The sequence below is a fragment of the Lissotriton helveticus genome, chromosome 2_1 (genome assembly GCF_964261635.1).
Source record: "Lissotriton helveticus chromosome 2_1, aLisHel1.1, whole genome shotgun sequence".
Lineage (NCBI taxonomy): Eukaryota > Metazoa > Chordata > Amphibia > Caudata > Salamandridae > Lissotriton > Lissotriton helveticus.
In genome coordinates this window covers 79,139,591-79,167,335 of record NC_136059.1, presented here as the reverse complement: position 1 = coordinate 79,167,335, position 27,745 = coordinate 79,139,591, and the positions used below count along the sequence as shown (strand labels likewise).

The window sequence follows — 27,745 nt, the reverse complement described above, 5'->3', positions numbered from 1 at the left end:
AGGGAGTCGGTCGTGTCCAGACCACAACGGATCGAGTACCGCGCCGCATCCCGGCCTTCAACCAAGGCCCGGGTGAGCTTGTCCCGCACTTCCTGGGGGCATTGCGGCAAACACTCTTCGACCGTATCCCACAGGGAGTGGGTGTAGCGGCCCAAGAGGCACGCGGTATTACAAGACCGCAGTCCAGCGCTCAAAGAGGAAAAGACCTTTTTACCAAACTGGTCATACCGCTTTGATTCCCGATCGGGCGGAGCCGACGGAAATGCGGACTGCGAAGTGGAGGCCTGGATCACCAGACTCTCCGGGGAGGGATGGGTGGATAAAAAGGCAGGGTCGTCCGAGCATGGACGGTGACGCCTTGCCACATTCCGGTCAACCGGTGCACCGGAAGCGGGCCTGGACCAGGTGCCCAAAAGGACATCCGTCAGGGCCTCATTAAACGGCAGCAGAGGCTCCTGGGGGCATGACTGCGGTTTAAATACTTCGGTCAAAATGTTCGGTTTGACCTTCGCGACGGGGAGCTCAAGGTGTAAGGCCTTGGCAGCCCTCATCAGGACCACTGAATAGGCAGCACCTGCCTCAGACGCCACAGGGGACGGGGAGACAAACCCAGGGTTGGGCGACTCGTCCAGGCCACTGGCATCACCCAGATCACCTACCCAGTCCACATCATACTGGCAGGCACGGGATAAAGGGTCCTCAGACCCCTCCCAACCCTCTCCATACTCATCCTCATCATACCCATATTCTGGGTCGACGATATAGACATCGGGGTCAACGGGCCCCATCGGCGTCGAATCCGGCGTCGGCCGACGCCGGTCCGACTCCGTGTCCGGAGTCGGGGAGGGAATGGGGGTGGCGCCGCGCGGCGTCGGTGCCGGGGACCCGACGCCGGCCGGAGCCGACGGCGGAGTCGCTGCACCACGCGGAGGCGGTACCACGGGTTGGCCCAAAGGAACCGACGCCGGAGAGGCCGGGAGACCAGCCGGCGACGAACCTGAGGGACCCAGCGGCGCCGGGACCGGAGCCACCGGCGGCGTCGGGGCAGAAGCACCCGAACCGCTCGGGCCCCCAGACGGGACCGACGGCCCCGCAGGCGCCGTAGGCCCCGCCGGAGGAGACCTCGCCCTCATAGCAATGAGGAAGGCCTCGATCTCCTCACGCGACGCGCCTTCCCCAGGGACCGACGGGTATGGGGTAGACGGCGTCGGTGACCCACGCGGGCCCGCGGGGGTGGGGCCACCCGAGCCCCCGGCCGCATCACGCGGGCGTCGGGGGGAGTCGGGGGTGCGATGGCGACGCCCCGACTTCTTGTGCTTACCTGACGAACCGGAGGAATGGTGGCGACTCCCGGAGCGCCCATGGCGGCTCCGCGATCGTTCCCTCGACCGCTCCCTCGACCTCCGACCGGACCGGGACCGCTCTCGACGCGGGGCCGACACTCGGAGCTCGAGAAGCTTGCGGGACCGCTCCCGCCTAGCTTTTCCAGTCAAGGCCCGACAGTCGACGCAGGACTCCACGTCGTGGTCCGCGCCCAGACACCGGAGGCAGAGTCGATGGTGGTCGGTGACCGACATCATGCGGTCGCACTCGTCGCAGCTCTTAAACCCAGGCATCCTACCGGCACCGTAGAAAGATTAAGTTTTACAAACACTTGGTCAAAGGACCGGAGTACTGCTCTTCGGATCTGCGCTAACTGGCGCGGAAAAAAGAAGAACTGACGTCAGCGCGCGGAGGCGGCGTCTATATACTCCCGCGACGTCATCACGGCGCACGACGCCGACGACGCGGAGCCGCAGAGTATATAGACGCCGCCTCCGCGCGCTGACGTCAGTTCTTTGCACACAGCTTTTCCACGCCAGAACACGCAGAGCCATGTGAGAACCAACACTGGTGCCATTTGAAAACTAGGGCCCTGAAAGGGATGTCCTTAACCCTAGGTATCAGTTCGCAGAACGGGGAGGATGGGAGGGGCGGTAAGGAATCTAATACTAACTACTGTTTCTTACAGATATATCGTTACCGAAGGTAAGTAACTTGTTCATCTGAAAGAAACAGGTTAGTATTAGATTCCTTACCTTAGAATAGATACCCCAGCAATACCAACCCCGGTGGTGGGTCTGCGAACCAATAAAACCTACACCAGAAAGTCCTGGAGGACCGAACGGCCAAAGAAGCCATCCCTCCGGACTTGACTGTCCAGGCAGTAGTGCCTCGCAAAGGTGCGCAGCGAGGCCCACGTGGCCGCCTGGCAAATGTCCTGCAAAGGGACTCCCCGGCCCAGGGCAGTAGTAGCCGCCGTGGCCCGAGTGGAATGGGCCCTCAGCCCAACAGGAGGCTCCTTCCGAGCCAAAGAGTAGCATGCTTTGATGCACAGGACGACCCACCGAGAGATGGTCCGTTTCTGTACCGCCCTTCCCTTCTTCTCACCCACGTAGCCAACAAACAGTTGGTCATCCACCCGGAACTGGCGTGTGCGATCCATATAGAATGAAAGCGCACGTTTTGGGTCCAGACGATGGAGCCGCTCTTCATCCTTTGAAGGATGCGGAGGCGGGAAGAAGGAGGGCAAGGTGATGGACTGCCCAATGTGAAAAGCAGAGACTACCTTGGGCAGGAAAGAAGGCCTAGTCCGAAGAACCACCTTATCAGGATGAACAGACAAGAAAGGAGGTTGAATAGAAAGAGCCTGGAGCTCACTCACTCTCCTGGCAGAGGTGATGGCTACCAGGAAGGCCGTCTTTAAGGTGAGAAGACGGAGAGGACAGGAATGAAGGGGCTCAAAAGGAGCGCACATCAGGAAAGTCAAAACCAGGTTCAAGTCCCACTGAGGCATCACGAACGGAGTTGGAGGATACATGTGCGTGATGCCCTTCAAGAATCTTAACACAATAGGGGACTTGAACAAAGATGGCTGATCAGGTAGCCTCAAGAAGGCGGAAAGGGCAGAAAGATAGCCCTTGATAGTGCCCAGAGCAGAGCCCTGCTGGGCAAGGGAAAGGAGGAAGAGGAGAACCTCAGACAGAGGGGCAGAAAGGGGATCCACAGCCTTTGCTGTGCACCATGCCACAAATCTGTTCCACCGGCAGGCGTATACCGACTTTGTGGAGGGACGCCTGGCTGCCAGAATGACATCACAGACTTCAGGAGGCAAGTCAAATGGCCTCAACTGTCGCCGCTCAATCTCCACGCATGGAGGTGGAGACTGGACAGGTTCGGGTGGAGGACCGTCCCCTGCTGCTGCGACAGAAGGTCCTCCTGAAGGGGCAGGCGGATCGAGGGACCGACTGTCATGCTGAGTAGCTCGGGATACCAGTACCTTCGAGCCCAGTCCGGAGCCACAAGGATAACTTGGGCCCGGTCGCGCCTGATCTTCTTCAGCACTCTGGGCAGAAGTGGTATAGGCGGAAAGGCGTACAACAGACCGCAACTCCACTCGCGCCGAAAGGCGTCGCCGAGCGAGTGCCGTCTTGGAAACTCCAACGCGCAGAACTGATGACATTGCGCGTTCTCTTCTGTGGCGAATAGATCTAACCAAGGCTCTCCCCATTGCTGAAAGAGGCCTCTCGCCACATCCGAGTTCAGACGCCATTCGTGATCCACCGAGCACCGACGGCTGAGTTCGTCCGCCCTGGCGTTCAGAGAACCTGCCAGGTGTTGAACCGTCAGAGTCACGCCCTGACGTTCCAGCCATTGCCAGAGGCGCAGAGCCTCCTGGCAAAGGGTCCACGACCCCACACCGCCCTGTTTGTTGCAGTACCACATGGCGGTGGTGTTGTCCGTGAACACCTGCACCACACTCCCGTTGACAAAGGGGAGGAATGCCTTCAGTGCTAGGCGAATCGCCCGCAGCTCCAACATGTTGATATGGAGCCGGGATTCCGCCGGAGACCAGAGGCCTCTGATCTCCGCCTCTCCCAAGTGGCCACCCCAGCCTTGGAGGGACGCGTCCGTCACAACCACGTGCTCCGGTTGGGGAAGGGAGAGGGATCTGCCCCTGACCCAATCGCGGTCCGTAAGCCACCACTGCAACTGTCTCGCAGTGCCCTCCGAGATCAGGACATGGTCGGATAGGTTGCCCTGATGCTGGGCCCACTGAAACTTCAGGTCCCACTGCAGAGTCCGCATCCGCCACCTGGCGTGATGCACCAGAAGGATGCAGGAGGCCATCAGCCCCAGAAGCCGCAGCGTCAACCTGACCGAAACCCGGGATAACGGCTGAAAGATGGGAATCAGAGCCTGAATATCCCGGACCCGCCGTTCCGGAGGATAAACCCGAAACTGCGCCGAGTCGAGAACCGCTCCGATGAAAAGGAGCTTTTGAGAGGGACACAGGTGTGATTTCGGCACATTGATGGAAAACCCCAGCTCGTGCAGGAGGTCTGCCGTCATCTGAAGGTGGTGGACGACTGTCTGGGGCGAGCCCGCCTTCAACAGCCAGTCGTCGAGGTAGGGGAAGACTGAAACCCCTAACCGGCGCAGATGAGCTGCGACCACCGCCATCACTTTCGTGAACACCCGTGGGGCGCTGGTAAGGCCGAATGGGAGCACGATAAACTGAAAGTGCTCGTGGCCTACCGTGAACCGCAGGTAACGCCGGTGGGCCGGCAGGACGGGGATGTGAAAATACGCATCCTGCAAGTCCAACGCTACCATCCAGTCTTGTGGGTCTAGAGCAGCCAAGACCTGAGCCAAAGTCAACATCTTGAACTTCTCCTTCCGGAGGAAGCCGTTGACGTTCCGTAGATCCAAGATAGGACGCAGGCCTCCCTTGTCCTTCTTGGGTACCAGAAAGTAGTGGGAGTAGCAACCACACCCTACTTCCGGCCCAGGAACGCGCTCGATGGCCCCCTTGGCCAAGAGGGCCGTAACTTCCTCCTGCAGAAGCGTCAAGTGGTCCCCCGACACACGGTGGTTCTGCGGTGGCATGGCTGGAGGAGTGGACTCGAAGGGGAGGGCATAGCCCCTTCGGACAAGCTGCAGCACCCACCTGTCCGATGTTATCGCGCGCCAGCGGGAGTGGTGATGGCGAACCCTGCCACCCACTGGCGTCACGTGAGCCCGAAAGCTCGGACTAGGAAGGCTTGGATGCAGCAGCGGAGGGAGGCGTGGACTGACCACGCCGCTGGCCTCTACCGCCACCACGGCGGAAACCACGGCCGCCACCGCGCTGGGGAGCGTTCTGCGTCGCGTGGCTGGCAGCACGTGTGGGACCACCCCTCCCTTGGCCACGAAAGGGCCGAAACGAACCCGTCTGCTGGCGCTGGGTCGAAAGACCCAAGGACTTGGCCGTGACCCTGGAGTCCTTGAAGCGCTCCAGCGCGTGGTCCGCTTTGTCACCAAACAGGCGACTGCCATCAAATGGCATGTCCATGAGTGAATTTTGGACGTCTGGCGAGAAGTTGGCAGATCTCAAGCCAAGCATGGCGACGAATCGCCACCGTTGTGGACATCGCCCGTCCCAGCGAGTCGGTCGTGTCGAGACCACAACGGATCGAGTACCGCGCCGCATCCCGGCCTTCAACTAAGGCCCGTGTGAGCTTGTCCCGCACCTCCTGGGGACATTGCGGCAGACACTCCTCGACCGTATCCCACAGGGAGTGGGTGTAGCGGCCCAAGAGGCACGCGGTATTACAAGACCGCAGTCCAGCGCTCAAAGAGGAAAAGACCTTTTTACCAAACTGGTCATACCGTTTTGATTCCCTATCGGGCGGAGCCGACGGAAATGCGGACTGCGAAGTGGAGGCCTGGATCACCAGACTCTCCGGGGAGGGATGGGTGGATAAAAAGGCAGGGTCGTCCGAGCATGGACGGTGACGCCTCGCGACATTCCGGTCAACCGGCGCACCAGAAGCGGGCCTGGACCAGGTGCCCAAAAGGACATCCGACAGGGCCTCATTAAACGGCAGCAGAGGCTCCTGGGGGCATGACTGCGGTTTAAACACTTCGGTCAGAATGTTCGGCTTGACCTTCGCGACGGGGAGCTCAAGGTGCAAGGCCTTGGCAGCCCTCATCAGGACCACCGAATAGGCAGCACCTGCCTCAGACGCCACAGGGGACGGAGAGACAAACCCAGGGTTGGGCGACTCGTCCAGGCCACTGGCATCACCCAGATCACCTACCCAGTCCACATCATACTGGCAGGCACGGGATAGAGGGTCCTCAGACCCCTCCCAACCCTCTCCATACTCATCGTCATCATACCCATATTCTGGGTCGACGATATAGACGTCGGGGTCAACGGGCCCCATCGGCGTCGAATCCGGCGTCGGCCGACGCCGGTCCGACTCCGCGTCCGGAGTCGGGGAGGAAAGGGGGGTGGCGCCGCGCGGCGTCGGTGCCGGGGACCCGACGCCGGCCGGAGCCGACGGCGGAGTCGCTGCACCACGCGGGGGCGGTACCACGGGTTGGCCCACAGGAACCGACGCCGGAGAGGCCGGGAGACCAGCCGGCGACGAACCAGAGGGAGCCAGCGGCGCCGGGGCCGGAGCCGCCGGCGGCGCCGGAGCAGGAGCACCCGAACCGCTCGGGCCCCCAGACGGGACCGACGGGCCCGCAGGCGCCGAAGGCCCCGCCGGAGAAGACCTCGCCCTCATAGCAATGAGGAAGGCCTCGATCTCCTCACGCGACGCGCCTTCCCCAGGGACCGACGGGTATGGGGTAGACGGCGTCGGCGACCCACGCGGGGCCGCGGGGGTGGGGTCACCCGAGCCCCCGGCCGCATTACGCGGGCGTCGGGGGGAGTCGGGGGTGCGATGGCGACGCCCCGACTTCTTGTGCTTACCTGACGAGCCGGAGGAATGGTGGCGACTCCCGGAGCGCCCATGGCGGCTCCGCGATCGTTCCCTCGACCGCTCCCTCGACCTCCGACCGGACCGGGACCGCTCTCGACGCGGGGCCGACACCCGGAGCTCGAGAAGCTTGCGGGACCGCTCCCGCCTAGCTTTTCCAGTCAAGGCCCGACAGTCGACGCAGGACTCCACGTCGTGGTCCGCGCCCAGACACCGGAGGCAGAGTCGATGGTGGTCGGTGACCGACATCATGCGGTCGCACTCGTCGCAGCTCTTAAACCCAGGCATCCTACCGGCACCGTAGAAAGATTAAATTTCACAAACACTTGGTCAAAAGACCGGAGTACTGCTCTTCGGATCTGCGCTAACTGGCGCGGAAAAAAGAAGAACTGACGTCAGCGCGCGGAGGCGGCGTCTATATACTCCAGCGACGTCATCACGGCGCACGACGCCGACGACGCGGAGCCGCAGGGGACGCCTGCAGACGACGCCTACCGACGCGCAGGGGTACTGCTACGCAAAAGTTTCCGGATCCAGACTGACGCCTGGGGATATTCTAAGGTAAGGAATCTAATACTAACCTGTTTCTTTCAGATGTTACCATCTTTCATCGGAGTTATATGGAGTGTGAGAAGTTAGCCTGGCATATGATGTCCACTTTTCTAGTGGGCACCTTGCACCAGTCTAAACGACCGTTGTTGATGGTGGTTGTAAAGTCAACCTTATAGACAAGCTATCCTAGTGGTAGCATGGACCAGCAGTCATATGCTAAGACTTCAGAGAGCATGTGAAGCAAGATGTTTTACCAATTATAATCCCTTGAATACCAAATGAAAGGACATCACACCAGGTATATATCAAATATATATGTATTTATTTCTAACACAACACCTCTGCACTCTTTATGAGGTCAGAGGTAAAAGTACATCACAAGTTACTCAATTAGCATACGATAAGTTGCACAAATACAGTTTTGTCCTAGGGGCCTCACAAACCATATACTAAGTACTTGGTATAAGAACCACAACAGAAACAGAGAGTAGGCCTAGGGGATTTCTGGAGCTACACTAAACAACCAAAGGTTAGGAAGTAGGAGGCCCACGGGAGACGCGTGCAGTGTCTAAATACAGTCGCGAGTTACCATTGACTTATAATGGAGAACGTAAGAGTTACAAAGTTACTGTTTAAGGGCATTTCCGGATGGACTACGACAAAACCCCTTTAGACTAGGACACTTCGAAAGTCCAGACCCACGGGAGCACCGGAGTACTCGGGTTACCTCACCCAGCTAAGGCGGGTGCATAGGTGCCTTTTGGTGTCGGGTTTCGGCGTCGTTTTCTATGGAGATCTGCAAAGAAGTGCTGCAGGCGACCAGAGGAAAAGTGTTCGGGTGGATCCAAGGGTGGATCGAAGATGTGAAGAATCTGAAAGCAGAGGGGACAGAGTCTGGGTCACTAGCCAGTGAACAGGAAGGTACCAGGAAGGAACCAGGCGATGTCGCGGTGATCTCAGGTGAAGAGGTGAAGCTTGTCTCTGCAGCTACGAGGACCAGGGGGCGTTCATGACGACCAGGAGCTGGATTCGAGCTGTCCCACGAAGGATCTAGTTGACTGCGGTGTAGGTATCCGGAATGGACCAAACAAGCCTTGGCAAACGCAATCCACGCAGGAAGTGAAGATGGGCTTCAGGTCAGACCAGCAAGGTCTGAGGAGTTTCTCCTTTGCAGGGAAGCTGGAGCAAGCATGGGACAACCAGGAAAGCAGTTTGGTTTCAAAGGTTTGTCTTCAGGGGGCTTACTATCCAACGGGCTAGCAACTGGGAAGACGCGTCGAGCTGAAATGCAAGAGCGGGCCCCACGCGGCACTCGTGGAGTGTGGAGGGCTGAGCTTCGGTGCAAATGGTGCTCGGGTCTGGGGCTTCTCGTACCCCAATGCACAACTGCGAGGGTACCCCGGTAGTTGAGCTGTTTGCAAATTGCAGGATGCCCAGGGTGTCCGGTCCCACGTCTCTCGTGTCTGCCACGGGTCTCAGCTTTGCTGTTGATCTGGGTCAGAGGCAGAGAAGTCTGGAAGTCCAGTTCCTGTGTCGCTGAGTCTTTGGGTTCTGGTGGGGGCGTCGACAAAGCAGACCGGCAAGTTACTGGTGGTGCCTGTTTGCACAGGGTGGTCACTCCTTGACCACAAGGGTGATGTCTTCAGTCTTCTGTCAAAATAGAACTTCGAAGGTCCAAGAGTTCTGTATCAAAGTTTCGTTCCAGGATAATCTAAAGTCCTGGGGACACAGCTCCTATACTTATACTAAGAAAAGGGGCTGGATTACCTGCTACGTCCCTCCTATGGGTGGACCTGGGAAGGGGTGGTTACACCCCTTTCCCTTTGTCCAGTTTCACGCCAGAGCGGGGCTGGAGTGCCCCAGCAACTAGTTTGAACCGGGCTATGCATGGAGCACCTTGTGTGCCCCAGGCAGTGTCTCAAAAAACATCTGCTGATGAAGCCCTCCCTGTCCCAATACACATCTGCCTGTCTGGGGAGGTGCTGGCACCTTCCTGGACATGAAACCTATTGTCAAGGTCTCCCCTGCCGGAGTTTCTTCCAGCAGTAGGAGGTCAAACTTGTGTCTGTGGCAGCAGCATCCATTTTGTGATGCTGGGGCTCTGTTTAACTTTAACCAGGTAAAGCAGTAACATACATGTCTTTTCGCTCTAGAAGGGTGAAATGCTACCCCCGCCGCCAGATCTGGCGGGGGGGGGGGGTAGTATTTCAAAGTGTTTGACAACTTACACGACATGTTTTGATAAAGCCAAACCAAAGTTAGCATTAACCGCGAGGATTATAATGCACTTAAGAGTATATGGTATGGCTATATCATACAACAGCTATAAGGAGATGGTTCCGAAAGCTACAGAGAGGCTCAGCTCATGCTAGGGCACCCTCTCACATAAAACAAGCATTCTGCCTCCAGGATTGTCGAGGCCTACCATAGGAGTGACTTATAGGTGCATATGTGTCTATAAATATGGGTAGATATAGGTATACTATATCTAAGTAAGAGGTGATTACACCACCTCACCCAAGCTGAGTGATGAGCCTGTGGTGTCAGTTTGGATGGCCAGCCAGGGGTGGCATAATACATACTTCAGCCCCTGGTAGGCCTTGGATGCACCTATGCCCTGGGTACCTATGGTACACTATACAGGGGCTCACAGAGGTGACCCAATCAGGTATGTACCTAAAGTACATGGTATCAATTTAGAGAGAGAACAGCTGGCCTGTGGGTCTGATTAGCAGGCCCACAGCCACACTAAAGTCGAAAAACCAGAAATCACAGCAAAAAGTGGGGGTGGCCATAGGAAGCAGACCCTACTCTCCTACATGGAGTTATATGGGTTTCCTCAGTCGATCAATTTGAATAAATAAATGTTATGACAGATAAAAAAAAACCAGAGTCTGCAGGGTAAATAAAGATGGCGGCTGTGCGAGGTCACGCCGTGACCCTACGCAATGACGTCAAAACGTTGGCGTCGTCACACGTCGTTCACAAATCTGAATGACGGAGCAATGTCGCTCGAGCCGCACAGCGCTGGTTGAAAGATGCAGTCGAGGACAGAATGCCGCTCGAGATCCGCCACAACAACGCCACCGGGTAATGCCACTCGAGATTCCCCACAGTGCACAGGTTTGCCGAATGCCTCTGCCTCTTGAAAGATGTGGCTGTGGTTGGGTGACAGTTGGCAATAGACAGAAGGTAGGGAATAATAAAAGTCAAAACTTTACCTTCATCGCCATTACCATTACTTCCATTGCATAATGTTGAACATCCATTTAATCCATTTATGCATGAGATTTTTAAAACATGAGGATAAAAACAGAAAATGGTGAAATCCAAAATGTAGGGTTGAATGTGTTCAAAGTAGTCCAAAATGTAGGGTTCAATGTGTTCAAAGTAGTCCAAGAGTCCACAAATGTTTACAAAAGTCCTTAATCCTTAGTAGTGATACAAGAGTCCAAAATCCATAATGGTAGAGACATCAAAAATAATGCAGGGGAGTTGATGCTGGCTAGGCTTGTCCCCAATCAAGCCAGGTCCTCGTCGCCAGTATTATAATGATGATTTCCTTCAAAATGAAAAGTTGATGAATAAGATTTATTCATAAGTGAAATACATCACCATCAACAACACAGTCAGCCTTCTCTCTCTCCAAGCTCCAAGCCCATCTCCCTTTAACTCCCATCCCACATTCCATGACATCATAGAATTCTGCATTGACAGTATTCCTCAGTAAATTACAACAGTAACCTTCCATATTTCATTATAAGCAGCATAGATTCCGGCATATATGAGACGTTTTTGATGCGGGTTTCCTGGACCTAGCAAGAAATACCTAAGTCTGCGCCTTCTTTAAGTAAAGATAAGTGTTGTTTCACACCCTCTAGTGTGGATTTCTGGAGCCAATGAAGGCACAATTTTCCTACACCGTATGTTGTTACTACCCCTGGATGCTGTCTTTGAAAATAGCGTGGATCTGGCCTATTGATAGTGAAACCCTGTGTTTTGTTCAGGAATCATTCTTGACAGATGTTTGTGTCTGTTGGCCAGAGCAACCATTTTTCCCATTCAGGATCTGATCTGTTGTGATGTAAAATAGTATGTACGTCGACCTCCCCCTGTGTAGTGCTATTATTTGCAGGTGCAGGTATGGATGGAGTGTTCCTGTCTGTGATCTTGGCTAACCCAAGGCAAGACGTTTGTTGGACAGTGCCATTCAAAAACATTATTTGCTGTGGGATGATACAGGCTCTAAACAAATCTTCTATCCCCTGTACTTGCCAATCTTTTGTACCCCAGACAGATTTTGTGTCAATTGTGTCTTTCCAAAAGTCGAAACCCTGTCTAGACAGTTGGGTAATAAAGGCTGCAGAATAAATCAGTTTTGTATTGGTTAACATATTTTTCATTCCTGTTTTGTTCACATTTTTTAAATAAAACGTTTCTGGATTGGATATGTTGAACACTGAAAAATATGGAAACTTCATTGCAAACGTCTTTGAGCTACCATTCGGTGGTGTAGGAGAATGTTCCCATTGGTTATACATAAATACATTTCTAGGTGTTGCAGATTTATGCAAGAAATGATGACCATAGTGGTTGTAACAATAAAGCTGTTCATAATCTGATGAACCCTCTAAATAATCATGATTAGAGAATGCAGCTGATTTTACTAGATCAGACATCATGTTATTAACAGTCTCGAAGTCCCAATCATCAGAAAAGGTACCAGAGGTAATAAAGTCACTTAATGAAATTTTAAATAAGTGTAGAATCTTCAAAAGTTCCGATGGGCCGAATATGTCATTCAGTTTTGTCCCAAACGATACCATCTTGTATAGGAACGGCTGTGATGTTCACTGCTGACAAGTCTCTTGCTTCACGATGGGATGATTTGTGTGGTTTTAGAAGTAAGTTAACTTTTTTACGTGCTGTGTCCATTTGAATATATCTTCCATTTATCAGCATACCCAGTCATTACTAAAGCCAGCCAAAGCAGAAAGAAAAATATTCCAGAAACAATCCGAAGTTCAATCCATGGTAAAATCAGATAAGTCTTTTTTAGGGGATAAAAAAAAGTCTGTTGCTTGTTCTTTGGAAGTTGTTTGTGCTGGCGTTGTTTCAGGTTTGCTGGGATCCTCAGAAAACGTATAAAAAATAATGAAATAGCCAGAAGCAGTTCTGTCAATGGTTGGAATTGCATCAGGATTCGTTGAAATCGCTGGAACCAGTTGATCACGTGTTAGGTTGGTGTAGACAGGTGCATCAGGACGAACTGTTATTTGGGTTTCAAGAGAAATAAGTTCCATAGCATTGTTGCTTAGTCCTTCATTTCTCAGTTCTGACTCTTCGAAGGTGATGAGTCTTTCAGTTTGAACTTCTTGGATAGTAGGTAGAGGAGTACGTCCGCTACTTGGTCGGAGTCCACATGGCCTACTGCTTAGTATCGGCCACAGTGTGGTTTGATGAGGTCAATGGACACAAATCTTTTCTCCTTTTTTCCAGCAAGGGGCGGCAGAAGTACTGTTCTTGATCCGTGGATGGCTAGGACAGGTACTGCTTGTCTATAAGAAGGCCCAAATTCCTTCTTACCCGTGATCTTCTCTCTGGATCTAGACAGGCCTTGCTGGGACGGCTGGATTTTCCCCAGTGGTGGTTGGCTTCAGAAACATGTTGCTTTGTTTCGATCTTAGGTCATTTAAGTCCTGTAAAACAGCCAAACGATCTTTGATGTCAAAAGGTTTATTTTCCACCACTGTGCCTTTGTAATCGAGATCTGGGACCCACATTCTAGTACCAAACAGGACCTCATAGGGAGTGACACCCACTAGAGAAATTCTTGGCAAATTGTTTAATGAGTGTTGGATCACAAAAAGATGTTTGACCCATCCATCACCCGAACCTAATATCAAGCTGTTATAGACCGCTTTATGTCCCAGTTTTTCCTTTCCACAACAGAATTTCCCTCAGCATGGAATGGAGAGGAGTACCGCAATGCTACACCCAAACTGGCCATAGCTTATTTGTAAGCTCGAGATCTAAACACAGGGCCCTGGTCAGAGTGTAGTGTGCCTACTGCGTATGTGCCATAAAAGACTTGCAAATCTTTTATAACAGTTCGAGCGTCAGCTGAGCGCTAAGGCCACATCCATAGGAACCTTGAACACTAATCCCCTGTGACCATGATATATTTATAGTTACCATCCCTTTGCAAGGGACCGCAGTGATACAGGTAAACACAAGCTAATGGTTTATCTGAAATTAACAGGGGCGTCTGCGCAGGACGTTTCACTGTAGAGACTTTCCTCTTCTGGCATATTTCACATTCCAAAACATAGATTTTGGTCTGTTTCCTAATGCCTGGCCACCAATATCTCTGTTTTAATAATGATACTGTGGTGGAAACACCTGCATGGGCAGAGGTTATCCCTTCATGTGCTGCTAGGATTAGTCCTAATCTACGTTCCATGTTTGGAATTACCCTATCCCCCACGCCAGGGATTTGAGCAAACGGAACGTTGTCCGCATCAATTACATACGTGTCTTTGAGTGGTAACTTTTTAGGTAACGCTGCACCGCTGCCTTTGCTTGAAGCATTGACAGCCAATAATATCTCACTGTCTATTCTAATTTTTGAAAGAGTGATCGGAGCTACGGAAGGCGTATGCACAGCCCCCTTCGGGGCTTCATCAGCCAATGAACTCCTTGCAAAGTGAACGCCATCACGTTGATGACTCACCGTGTTATCACATGTTTTGTAGTCCATTTCGCAACTGAGCTACTTGTTCCCAAAGCGTTTTATGCTTGATTGTGCCATCTTTTGCATCTTTGAAACCATTTTGAAGCCAATTCTGTAAATATTCATTATATGATTGAACACAGTAAAAAGAATCGCACACAATAAGTGTGGGGAATTCGCGATCCATATTTTCAAGTGCCAATTTGAATGCTTGTAGTTCAGCTCGCTGAGCTGTACAATCTCCTAGAGATTGTGTTTTTGTGACCAATGGTCGGAATTTACCATCACGCCTACGACCTTTAACAATCGCGCATGCTGCACTGTAAGCTTGCTTACTCTCCGTAGCGGGTTGTGCAGATCCATCAGTATAAATTATAAATTCGTACTGACCAAGAGAGAGAATCTCAGTAGGTAGAGGACACTCGTGTTCGTATTGCAGAATTGCCTGTGTTTTTAAATAAGGATCAAAAACATATTCGACATCTGTTGCAGCAAGAGAATTAACGCATTGTATCCATCTTGGACGTAAAGCTTTTGCATTTGGAATGCTCACTTTTGTAACTGCCTCTAAGGCTGGTACTGGAGTCACGACAATTATGTGTTTCTCCTGAGCCAGAGCTCTTTCTTTTGCTACAGCGATTTGAACTGCTGTCAGATTTTTTTCTGTTGATTTAAAGCGCCTTTCCGCTTGTGTATACAAATGTGATTTGTAGGCAATTGGTACTTTCGCACCTTCATTAAAAGTTAAATAGAAGAAATAGCATTCACTCGGATTGATTCAGATCACTAAATTGCATATGTTTACGAGTGTGGGTTTGATTGATTTGTAGTGAGGTTTAACCCGTTCTGCGTAATTTAGAATGTAAGTTCTTCCAAAATCTAGGAAACCTAGAATCGACTAAGTTTTTCAGCGTTTTTGGAGGCTGGAGCAGCGACACTTTTCTGAAAAGTTAGTTGCCAGGCTTTTACCTTCACTTGAAAGTTCACATCCTAAGAAAAGGACATTAAGATGGGCAATTCTTGATTTCTTGCAATTGAATTTGTAGCCCTCAGAGGCGAAGCCCAATATAATGGTATTCACCCTGTTCAAGTGCCTATCGAGGTCATCGTCTGTCAGATAGATGTCATCGACATATGACAATGCCTTGTCATCATAAAGTTGTAGTAACTCTGTTACTCTTGCTGAGAATAACCTTGGGCTGTTCTTGAACCCTTGTGGGAGTAGACAAAAGTGATGCTAGGGCCCCATTATTGAGAAAGCTGTCAAATACCTACTTTCAGGTGCTATGTTTTGACAAAAGAAACCATTTGAAATGTCTAATGTTGTTTTATATTTTTTACGCAAAATGTTATTCATAAATGCTGTACTATGTGCATTTTGCACTGCAAATGTCTTTGAACAAGAGTTCAGGTGTCTGTAATCCAAAACTAGACTCTTCGACCTGGCACCATTGGCGTGGGTCTCCCTTCCATTTTTAACTGTTGTCACATCTGTGTTTGCTGGTATTAGATGCTCTGGGCGCTGTGCCACTGCCATTCAGTGCCACAGAGCAAATGCTCCCTGTGTAAATATGATTCAGAAAAGGGGGTGGTGATGAACAGAGTGTCTGAATTAAGCAGACCACTCTTACCCAGTCCAAAGATCAGGGCTTGATCCATCACCGTTTTTTTAGCTCGCTGCACCATCTCAGAACCTGGCTGTATGCAAATTAGTCTGTCCCTGGCCCAGTGCATCATGGGAACAGGGCAGACCAAACTACCAAGCCAATTCTTATACTGGGAAGGAAACAAGCTTCGGGGGACCGGTTTCTGGCATTTCAGCCGTCTTCGGCCCGGCTTGCTTGAATCCTGATGGTGCAATGAGCAAGGGACTCACATCTGAGTATACCCTTCCACGCTTATGGTGGACAAAAACGATTCAGAAAAGGGGGTGGTGATGAACAGAGTGTCTGAATTAAGCAGACCACTCTTACCCAGTCCAAAGATCAGGGCTTGAAACATCACCGTTTTTTAGCTCACTGCACCATCCCAGCTCAGAACCTGGCTGTATGCAAATTAGTCTGTCCCTGGCCCACTGCAGTGAGCTAAAAAACGGTGATGGATCAAGCCCTGATCTTTTGACTGGGTATGAGTGTTCTGTTTAACTCAGATGCTCTGTCCATCACCACCCCCTTTTCTGAATCGTTTTGGACACTATAGGAGTGGCAGGGTATGCTCAGACATGAGTCCCTTGCTCACTGCACCATCAGGATTCAAGCAAGCCGGGCCGAAGACGGCTGCAATGCCAGAAACCGGTCCCCGGAAGCTTGTTTCCTTTCCAGTAAAGAATTGGCTTGGTAGTTTGGTCTGCCCTGTTTCCATGATGCACTGGGCCAGGGACAGACTAATTTGCATGTAGCCAGGTTCTGAACTGGGATGGTGCAGTGAGCTAAAAAACGGTGATGGATCAAGCCCTGATCTTTTGAATGGGTATGAGTGTTCTGTTTAACTCAGATGCTCTGTCCATCACCACCCCCTTTTCTAAATCGTTTTGGCCACTATAGGAGTGGCAGGGTATGCTCAGACATGAGTCCCTTGCTCACTGCACCATCAGGATTCAAGCAAGCCGGGCCGAAGACGGCTGCAATCCCAGAAACCGGTCCCCGGAAGCTTGTTTCCTTTCCAGTAAAGAATTGGCTTGGTAGTTTGGTCTGCCCTGTTTCCATGATGCACTGGGCCAGGGACAGACTAATTTGCATGTAGCCAGGTTCTGAACTGGGATGGTGCAGTGAGCTAAAAAACGGTGATGGATCAAGCCCTGATCTTTTGACTGGGTATGAGTGTTCTGTGTAACTCAGATGCTCTGTCCATCACCACCCCCTTTTCTGAATCGTTTTGGCCACTATAGGAGTGGCAGGGTATGCTCAGACATGAGTCCCTTGCTCACTGCACCATCAGGATTCAAGCAAGCCGGGCCGAAGACGGCTGCAATGCCAGAAACCGGTCCCCGGAAGCTTGTTTCCTTTCCAGTAAAGAATTGGCTTGGTAGTTTGGTCTGCCCTGTTTCCATGATGCACTGGGCCAGGGACAGACTAATTTGCATGTAGCCAGGTTCTGAACTGGGATGGTGCAGTGAGCTAAAAAACGGTGATGGATCAAGCCCTGATCTTTTGACTGGGTATGAGTGTTCTGTTTAACTCAGATGCTCTGTCCATCACCACCCCCTTTTCTGAATCGTTTTGGCCACTATAGGAGTGGCAGGGTATGCTCAGACATGAGTCCCTTGCTCACTGCACCATCAGGATTCAAGCAAGCCGGGCCGAAGACGGCTGCAATGCCAGAAACCGGTCCCCGGAAGCTTGTTTCCTTTCCAGTAAAGAATTGGCTTGGTAGTTTGGTCTGCCCTGTTTCCATGATGCACTGGGCCAGGGACAGACTAATTTGCATGTAGCCAGGTTCTGAACTGGGATGGTGCAGTGAGCTAAAAAACGGTGATGGATCAAGCCCTGATCTTTTGACTGGGTATGAGTGTTCTGTTTAACTCAGATGCTCTGTCCATCACCACCCCCTTTTCTGAATCCCTGTGTAAATATGACTGTGAATTGGTATATCCCTGATTAGCATACTTGGTTTACCTGTTAGTCCCTAGTAGCGGGACCTGTGTGTGCCCAGGGCTGGTAACCCAAATGCTGCTGGTGGGCCTGCAGCGCTGATTTGTGCCACCCACAGAAGCAGTTTGTAAAGTGTTCCTCAGACCCGCCACTGCAGTGTCTGCGTGCAGTCCTGAACTGCCATATTGGCTGTGAAGTGCCCACACTTCACCGCCCCTGAACCTTCCCTTAGCATCATGTCAGTCACCCCTATGGTAGGTGCATTGTGTGTGTAAGGTAGGACATGGCTTGATATGTGTAGCATGTCCTCCATTTTGTTTTCACTGCTGCAAGGCTACCTGTTCTCCATAGGCTAGAATGGGTAGACTGGCTATTACATCTTATAGTCCTATCTGACTCCGAGAACATGGTAGAAATTCAAGTTTAGTATGTCTGAACTCAGAATGATAAAATACATCTTTTAGTGAAGTTGGTTTTACCATTCTGTGTTTGAAAATACCACTTTTAGAAAGTAGGTAATTTCTTGCCTAAGCCTCCAGTGTGCTCTACTGTTATGTGTATTGGCTGTCAGGGTTTAGAGGGGCAAGGCAGGCTGAGTCAGACCTGGGCTGAATAGAGAGATCAGCATTGAGTACTGGGGAGGGGTAGCTCCTTGACCTGAATAGGGCTGTGCCTGGCAAGGTGAATGCTAGCTCCACCTCCTACTGTGTGTCTGATGGCAGACCCCCTCTTTCTAAAAGGAAGGATGCAGCCTGGTAAACAAAGTGCTCCAGGCCTGAGCATAACTGGTTCTTGCTGGGTTCAGTGACTAGAGACTGTTGAGTACAAAGACTTTTGGGGTATAAATATATGTGCCCAAACCCCTGATTTTGGTATCGCTCCTAGATGTCAAGAGGAACCTTTGTCCGTGTTACTGAAGGAATCTGCACTAGAGGACCGTCCTTGTGCTTGTGTGCTGTTTCTTGGATTGGCCTGCAGTAGTTCCCCTTGGACGTGGAAGAAGAGGGGAAAAGGACTTTTAAAAAGGCTTTTATTTTGTTAAGCAATCACACAAGGGCTAGAGGAGAGCTAGCCTCCTGCTGGAGTCACAGGCACATCTGACTCCCCCACCAGCCTCCTGATTCCTCCCAGCGAGGATTTCTATCTGTAGGTGAGGCCCCTGTGAGTTCCAGGGCATCTGGTTCTACTACAGAGTAGAGAGCGCTGAAAATCGTCGCCAACGCCGTTTGCGAGCCACCGCAGCTGAAGAGCGTAAGAAAAATCATCACGCTGCTGCCGCCGAGCGCTCGCAACCCGAAGATCATCGCATCGCACGCTTGCGGGCCACAAAGTGCTCACTAACCCCAGAGATCATCGCATTGCACGTTTGAGGGCTTGTCGAAGGCTTGCTAACCCCGGATCGTTGCATCGAGATCATCGCAGAGCGGGCGCCGAGTGTCCGCCATTTTTCTCGCATCACACCCAGATCATCGCTCCCTCGCAGGGCGCCATTTTCTTTCGTCGCACCAAGATCGCACACGCAACAGAATCAGCGCATCATCCTTCCTTGCGGCAAGGATTCAACGCATCGCTGGCCTAGCATGAAGAAGTCTGTCGCTTTGTCCCGCACGCACCCGCAGACCGGCGCATCATCCTCCCTTGCGGCAAGGATTCAACGCATTGCCGGCCTAGCGTGGGGAAAATCATCCCTACAGCTCGTTTGCGACATTTTGCTACGAAATCCAGGTACTTTGTAAGTAAAAGGGTCGCAGAGACCCCTGCTTTGAACTGAGCCCCTATTTGAACACTTTTTCCAGCTTTTCAAGAGTATCCCCCTTTTTCAGTATTGTGGCTTTTTACCGTTATTGGTCTTGTGTTAAGGCTATATATAAAGATACTTATTTTTTATAACTACTTGTGTGGTGTCCCTTTGTAGTGTCCTTCACAGTGTTACTGTGTATGGTCATAAATGCTTTACACACTGCCTCTGAGAAAAGCCTAGCTGCTCGTGCTATGTTACCACAGGGTTGAGTAGGGGTCATCAAAGGGTGTAGCCCCCTTACTCTGACTTAGGAAGAAGGGACCCTACTTGGACTGGGGCCAGCCACTGCCAACTAGAGACCCCCATTTCTAACATAGACGATATGTGTTGTCAGGTTTGGAAACAGGAAACAAAATATTGTTCATTGAGGAGGTGCATGTTTCAATCACCCCTTGGTATTCAAGTTCATCTAAGATGTCCCTGACCTGTTTTTTAGCTTCTTGCTTAATTAGATACTGCATGTGTGCAGTAGGTTGATTTTTTAACTGGATCTTGTGGTGAGGGGAGTCCTCATCCCATCCTACATTTTTTTTTATATAATGCTGGGGCATGGGCAAATTCCCATTTCCTGGCATAAGTATATTTTAAATGTACTGGAACATGGTTGGAGAAGGCTGGCATAATGATGTCTTCGCCATGTGGGAACTCCCTGACAAATTCTGGTGGACAGTCCTGTTCTGCCAGAAGTATATCATTACCCTTTGAAAGGGTGCTTTCACTTTTCTTGGTATGTCTCCCTCCATCCGGAGTGTTATTTCATATAACTTTTGTGGAGAACTAACCCTGGTGTCTACAGTCTCTACTTGTTTGTTCTCATTCAAGTCCACTGTCTCCAGAAGTTCCTTCAGGTTCTGGCGAGCTATTGTTACTTCTGCTGCACTGTCTAGCATTGTCTCTTGAGTTGTGTTCTCAGAATTCTTGGCATGTCTGATCTTCAGACCTGCTAACTTCTTCTTGGAGAATTGGGGTTTTGGTTTGTTTTTCTGAGCGTGTTGATCGCCTTTGGACTTCACGTGTTCTTCTTTGTGATCTGACTGTCCTCTTCTTTCGAATGTCTGTGACGATATCTGAAAGGTACGTGAGGAACGTGTATCACTATCTTGATACCTGTCAGGTGTTTTCAAATTATCCCTATTCCTGAGGTTATACCTCTTTTCAGAGGGCTCCTTTTAAGGAAGAAAACCTACCTCGGGATTGAGAACGTTTCTTTTTTTGAATGTTGTCTGTTATTTTCCCACTTCTTTTTAGAAGATGTAGGATTTTGAGTAATACAGTCCTTTTCAGGAACTCCAGACAGTTGTGGTTTAACTGGTTTTCCACCCAAACTGTCTCTGCCTAATTCTTCTTACGATTTTTCAATTATTCTGGGTAGTTCTTGTTGATGTTCTGTTACATCAAATTCTATTAAGGGCTAGTATTAGGATATACTGCTTCAATTTGAGTATTTTTTTGAGCTATCCAGAATGGAATTTGTTCACGTTTTGTGGGCATTTTACCCATGACTGCATGTAAAGTCTGTGGAGTAATTTTTTGTGCATTCCCCTGGTAAGGGGTTTGATTTGGAATAGTTAACGGTGGCTGGACTGTGAAAGTCTGCATTACATATTGGACTAATTGTCTGTAAATTTTTATTAACTCTTTGATTAAATCTTTAATTCATCATCTGACATTACCTCAATGTCAGGATGAGGTGTGTAGCTAGCTAGAATCGGCCATGTTGCTCCTGGTCTACCTAGTGGGCTGAGCCTGTTTATGTGATTGTAACATTTTTGGGCGCCTTTAAACCAGATTATGCTTCTGGTATGCAAGTTGAATTTCAACATCCTCGAAAGGAATATATTCCTCAGGTGGTCAATCTTTGTAGAAGTGAAACACTTTTGTTACTGGATTTGATTCTGGGAATACTATCCATGAATAGAATACCTCTGTCTGAAAAGATTAATGTGCCTCTTTCACGAAAACTGCTCTGCCACCTCTTGGTGTTTGGCCATGTTTTATAAGTTTTAGAGTGATGGCTCTCCTTAAATTTGGATGGATGTTTATAACACCCTCCTTGGTTTCATTAAAACCTGTAGAATTTACAGCGGGATGTAATGCTTCGTCGACTGGAGTAGCCTCCGCATTGCCCCCGAGATTGGACATTGTTTGTTGAAAAATGTAGAACAAGTTTCAAGGAAACAAAGATAAGGTGCACAATATTTTGGAACACTGTATCCTTCAACGTTGAACACACCAAACAGCTAATACATAGGATTTTCGTCCTACTCAGCTATGGCGGATATTATCCCTACCCACTTCAGACGTCTTATGGAGTATTATGAGTAGGGGTCTCTGATTTAAGCACAAATGAGTTATTTCAGTATCAAGCGTTAAATTAGTGCCTTACCAAACCGTTGGGCGCCATGTAGTGTAGTTCCTATTTCCCTTATAGGCTCTGCGCATTGGTAATATACTATAGTTTTTGCATAGGACTGAGGTCAGTATGCCTCTAACAAAGTATATTAAACTTAATTACTTTGTGTGACAGCTAACTCAGAGGTCACTAGAAACTTCTTGAATAAACAAGAAGGGAGAAGTTTCTGACAACCGCATAAACATGACAACTTTGTTTCCCTTAGCATTGGAACAGTTCTCAAAATCGTGGAAACAATAGATAACAGTTTCACTCAGTCAATCGTGCATGCTAAGTTTCTTCAGAGTTACACAGAAATAGATAGACGGGCGTTTCAATAAAAGGATTTATTGAACAGTCTTATTTCTCGTGCAAGAGATATGAGCTGTTACCATCGCAAGAGAGTATGTGAAATATAATACGTACAGCGTAAGGATTAGGAAGAAATAATATTACAATATCATGGTCCTTTAGCTATGACATATATTCATATAAACATACATAAATAACACAGGCTAAAATGTGAATACTCGTCTGGTGCTTCTAAATAGTTCTACCCTACTGTACCTAACCTAAGTGTAGTACGTGGTAAGAAGTAGGTGCTGTTTTCTATAGTATGATATGCTATAGTTTGTATTGCCAAGAGTCCCTCTAGGTTCTAGTTTGCTCCATACCTTAGAATGAGAGAGGTGGGAATCTCTTTCCGGATCTCAATCCCTAACACTCCGCGAAGGGAGTCAGGACACTGGAAGCTGGATTATCTGCGAGCAGGATGACAGCGTCTGGTCAGTGCGTCAGGCGGGGACTACAATTCCTTCCGAACTTGCCGTGGCGAGCCGTATCGAGCTGTGTAGCCGACCTGTGGTTTGCCATGGTAAGTGAAAGTATATTTATACCTGGAAGGTGCCTAGGAATGCTAGCATTGACGTAAAGTCGGGCAGAGGAAGACGTCATGAATGAACCCCTAAGGAATAGTGGTTCATGCATAATAAATGAGTTTTTGGCGAAATCAATAATCTTAGCAGGGAAAGTCCCAATGGCTTAAGGGTCTGGGTTCTAAGACCTCATTGTGATGTGGGATGGACAGATGTAGCTGACCATGCCTGTATTTGGATAGCATTGCTGATGCCTAAATAATGCCTGGGATACTATGCCTAATTAAGGGCAATGTGAGTTGTGCCTATAAAAGGGCATGATTCAGGAAACTTATGTACGGGTATCTAAATCGAAACACAACAGTCTTGTTGCATGCAATCATATTAATAGGACACTGCATGTTTGGGGTCTAGTCTTTGTAACCAGTCCTCCTCCTCCATTGGATGAGGAGGAGAGAAAACATGATGGAAGGGTAATATAGACCCATGTGAACTGCTGATACCAAATGGAGGTAAAAGGATTGACCAATGTCTCTTATAAATGACAAAGTACCGTACGTCATCAATGGAATCCAGTGTCTCTGTTGTTTAAATAACATCAGAACAAACCTGGAGGCATTCACCAAACTGAAGGTAGTCCTTGGAGATATGTTGCATGTCTTTTTTCTAGTTTTGTTTTTACACAAGTTTAAACTGGAAAATCATTTTGGCTATGGTTCACAAGGTGGGAGTGGGGACAGTGATATTTGTGTGTCACCTGTTGGCATGTACAGTGCTTTGTGTTATGCTTTGGGTGCGGCAAGAAAGGCAGTAGAGATTTTATAGTTCAAAATATGAGTTTAATTGCTCATTTAATCCTCTTTCTCCAGCATTTGTTGTCTACTCTTCTCTCCTCTTTGTTTCGCTCCACACTTCTGTCCATAGAAAGGATTGCTTGTTTTTATACAAGAGCTTAAGGGTTTGTGAGGTTTGAGATAAAAAATTTAAGGGAACGAGATCCATCTGCTATACTTGCTGTGATGTGAGCGAATTATGATCTGCCAATACATTTTGTCATGTTTGATGGTAAAATCCCTATTTAAAATAATTGAACCATTTAGGACATACGTGTTTCTTCATTCCTCCTGCAATAGAGCATCATTTAGATATTTTACAACATTTAGTTAAACTAGGAACTAAGAAACAGGCAGTATAAAGAAGGAGGTGATCAAACTGATGCACAACATGAAAGGCACAGACTAACGGATGCTTACTTTTCCAGCAAGATGAGAGCTGTTGTTGGGTTGACACGGAGATATTTACAGGTAGGTTTCCCATAATCCGCCAGATATGTCGACCAGTCCCACTGAATGAAGAGGTCTAACAGCTGCAGAAAAAATAATAAGCAAACATCAGTGGAAAACCAGTAGCAGTGAGGAACAAATATACTGCATACAAAGGTAGCTAGGTTACTCTGTTCCCAAAAACCTCTCTTTCCATACAAACTAAAAAGGCAAATTAAGAGACTGAATTAGGCTATTTGCATGATATTGGAAGAATACGAGTGTCCTGTTGTGGTTCAATATACATGCTGTATTTGGCTTCTAAAGAGACACCATTTCTCAATCCTTAATGTGCACATCTTGTCACTATTGACGCCACATTGAAAATACTTCCAGAGAAAATTTAGGTTGACCAGTTACAAGTGGAGTCTTCTGAAATCAGTTAGGACATGTGGATTTAAGATACAGAAGTATACATGTCCAGTAAAGGTACATTCTATTTGAAAAACAAAAACCACATTAACAGGCAACACTGGACACTAAGATCCAATTCTAAAGTGCAACTGGAATCATTGCTAGATTTCTCCTTAGAAATCCAGTAGTAATCCAAAAATATGGGAGCAACTAGATACAGTAAGAACAATAATATTTTGTTTATCAGTGGATGCTGTGAATAATTGTGAAAACTAACAAATTGGTTATTTAAAAAAAAGCAGGAATATAAAGCACTTTGCTGGCGGAATAAGACACAACAAGAGCCTTGCATCCCAATGTCTAATGACTGCGGCGAAGTATATCCAATCAATAGAGTAAACATTTAGATGCAGGTTTCTGAAACATTAAATTCCGAAGATTTTCAAAACTGAATTCTATACAACCTGCCTCAATATAGCTCCTTGCTATTAGCAATATTTACTTTTTCATACTTCGCAAATAAAATTAATCGAGCCATAATGTACATAAAAAATTCAGTTTTTACTGCACTAGAACTAGGGCACTATGGGTCATATGTATCAACATTCCGTTTTGCGATTCTAAAATAGCGATTTTAAAGGAATCGCTATTTAGAAATCGCAAAATGTATTGTATGTAGAAATCAGCTTCTTTTTAGCGATTTCTTAAAATTCCTTAATTGCGATTAGCAAATTGCTAATCGCAATTAAGGAATAATTTCCCATTCATTTCTATGGGCCAGGAGGCCCATAGGAATGAAGGGGAAATTTGCTAATCGCAAATTGTGAATATTTTCAAGGGTGCAGGGGTGTCCAAAGGACACCCTGTTGCACCCCTGAAATCGGCATGGGTGCACATGTGGCGCACAGTCACATGGCAATTGTAAAAATATGCATTTTGAAAGGAATTCGCAACTTACTAGAAGTTGGTGGTAATTTGCGATTCCTTAAGGCCAATTTGCTAATTTTTTTGGCTTCTTACATTGCATTTAAGGAATCGCAAAATTTGCGATTCCTTAAATGCAATCGCAAGATAAGGAATCGCTATTTTGTGATTCCTTATTTTTCAAGCAGATTTGCTTGATGCATACCATTAGTCCAAATTACATTCGCAAACGCCAAAATTCTGCGAATTTCGGCGTTTGCGAATTCAATTTGGCTTGATACATATGGCCCTATAACTCTTAATGAAATGTACATGACAGGGCCCTCGTGCTTTAAGACCTGTCTTTTCAGTATAAGCGTTTAGAGTGTAGTATTTACAACACAGTCTAGGTAAACACCGTTATCTTTCAAAAGTTGCTTAGTGGCTAAATTACTGAAGTCTTCTGTTCGAATTCCAGCTTCGTAATTTATTCCAAAAACTTCCCAACTCAGGGTGATTTAATTACTTCCATGTGCCTCAAATATGTCTAAACTGTACACAGAGCCAAATATTACTTAGCCAATTATACATTCCCTTCCCCATCATACCCTGGTTTCCGTGACTTGGCCTCAAACGGATCCCATATAAGGTGGCATTTTATGCACATCATCTCCTACTCAAGAAAACTAATGTAGCATTCTCTGCAAAGCATTACACTCATCTTTATCAAATCAAACATACGTCAACACAAAAAGAGTCTGTTAAATAAAACAGGTTATCAGACAGTGCTGTGTATCTAGTTGGTTACTAAACCAAGCAGCAGTTACATAAATAATGCTGTAAAGCTTCCTGATATCGTTCAGCTTCCAGAATCAAATGCAATCAATTACCGTACTTCAGGCGTAGAAGAAACCATGAAAGATGGAGCTCTTTTTCCGGCAAAAGGTTGTGTCATGCAAGTTGTTTTAATTTTAAGAAGCAGCTAACCGGAATTCAAATGAGGAACTAGGGTGTGATATTTATTTTAATCCTGGGGAGTGAGAAAATAGAAGGTAATTCTGCCTTTGGGTGCAAATTTTGTAGGCACACCTTGTTTTAAGGAGCATTGTAAAACAAGCATTGGCATAGGAAATCGGTCTGACCCTAGCAAACTCGTGTAATTATTAATTTTTTGATTTTATTTATGGCGCTCTTAAAAAACCTCTATCGTTTACACCATGTTCTAAATCTAGTGATTCACTGCTATGACATAGCAACATTTGATTAATCTTGGTACCCACTGTTGCTAGTGCATAAAGGCCTACCTGGACTGGCTGGCAGGGCTCTCAGAGAGCCTGTCAGAACAGTGCTACTTGTATGATTTGATAGAAAGCACAGCTGCAGAAGAAGGAAGGAAGTCAGGGAAGGTGGCAGGTTGGGTTAAGGGTGGAAGGTAAGGTAGATTATTTTCACTATTGTGTCAGGGAGAAGAGTCTTCCCCATTATTCCCCCCCTCATAGCAGCTGAAAGCAGAGGCAGATACTTTAGGGTGCCATAACACAAAATTATAGATGGGTAAAACGTTAATTATGGGGATGTTTTTCACCTCTGGGTTCTGACCGACATCATAGACAACTTGAGCCTCGCTTTTGGTGTCTATATGTCACTCAGAACTTCTTTGTGAAAAGCATCCCCATAATCCACTGTTACCCAGCTATAATTCTATATGTTGTAAGTGACTTTGAAACAAAGCCTTTATTGCGAAGCATCACATCAGAATCAGTGTTATTCACTGCAGTGACGTCAATTATTTACCAAACTGAGACGTTACCAGAGGAAACACACACTTCCACTTTGTTTTGCTGCAGGGGCGGCTCCTTCACTATGGCGGATGAGTGCCGCCCCATTGCTTTCTCATAGTGTGAGAAGCCGAAACATGAAATGGTAATACATTTTAGTTATTATCATTTTATGTTTGCTTTGCGGGCGAGCAGGGCTGCTCTGCTCTCCTAGAAGGGCAGGGGAGGAGTGATTTGCCCACTCCTGAGTGGGAAAAGACTGTTTGGTCGGGCCTTTAGGGCCGCCCAACCCAGTCATGCGACCTTTGCCCGTCTCCATGCAGGCTGCATTACAGCCTGCATGGAGAATATGAACACCCCTCTAGCCCCTGGCTGAGCGCCCCACCGGAGCTACTGTTTTGCTGCTGATTGTGTCCAGAGAACAAAACGCGGCAGTGGAATGGTAACTGTCTGTTTCACCTGCCTTCTTCTGTATTGCTCGGATCTTCACAGACCTGAAGGAGAAGAGAGAATGCAAGAGGCACTGTCTCTGTCATCTTCTCCCCTTCCAGCAAGGGTCTCTACAGACCCACGAACCTGAGAGAAGAAATGAACCTATGGTGACAGCAGCTCTCAGAATGAGAATGGAGAGTGTGACTTTGGGCTGGAAGGGTG

General features: G+C 48.5%; 1 protein-coding gene across 2 annotated transcripts in view; it reads right to left on the bottom strand.

Annotated features, from left to right (window-relative positions):
• EXOC6B (exocyst complex component 6B) overlaps positions 1 to 27,745 on the bottom strand; it is a 1,580,787-nt gene that overhangs the window by 96,065 nt on the left and 1,456,977 nt on the right. For both annotated transcript variants that reach the window (XM_078674493.1, XM_078674492.1), the window contains one exon: positions 23,988 to 24,100. In XM_078674493.1, coding sequence (XP_078530619.1) covers positions 23,988 to 24,100 — 113 coding nt within the window. The remainder of the gene's footprint in view (positions 1 to 23,987; positions 24,101 to 27,745) is intronic.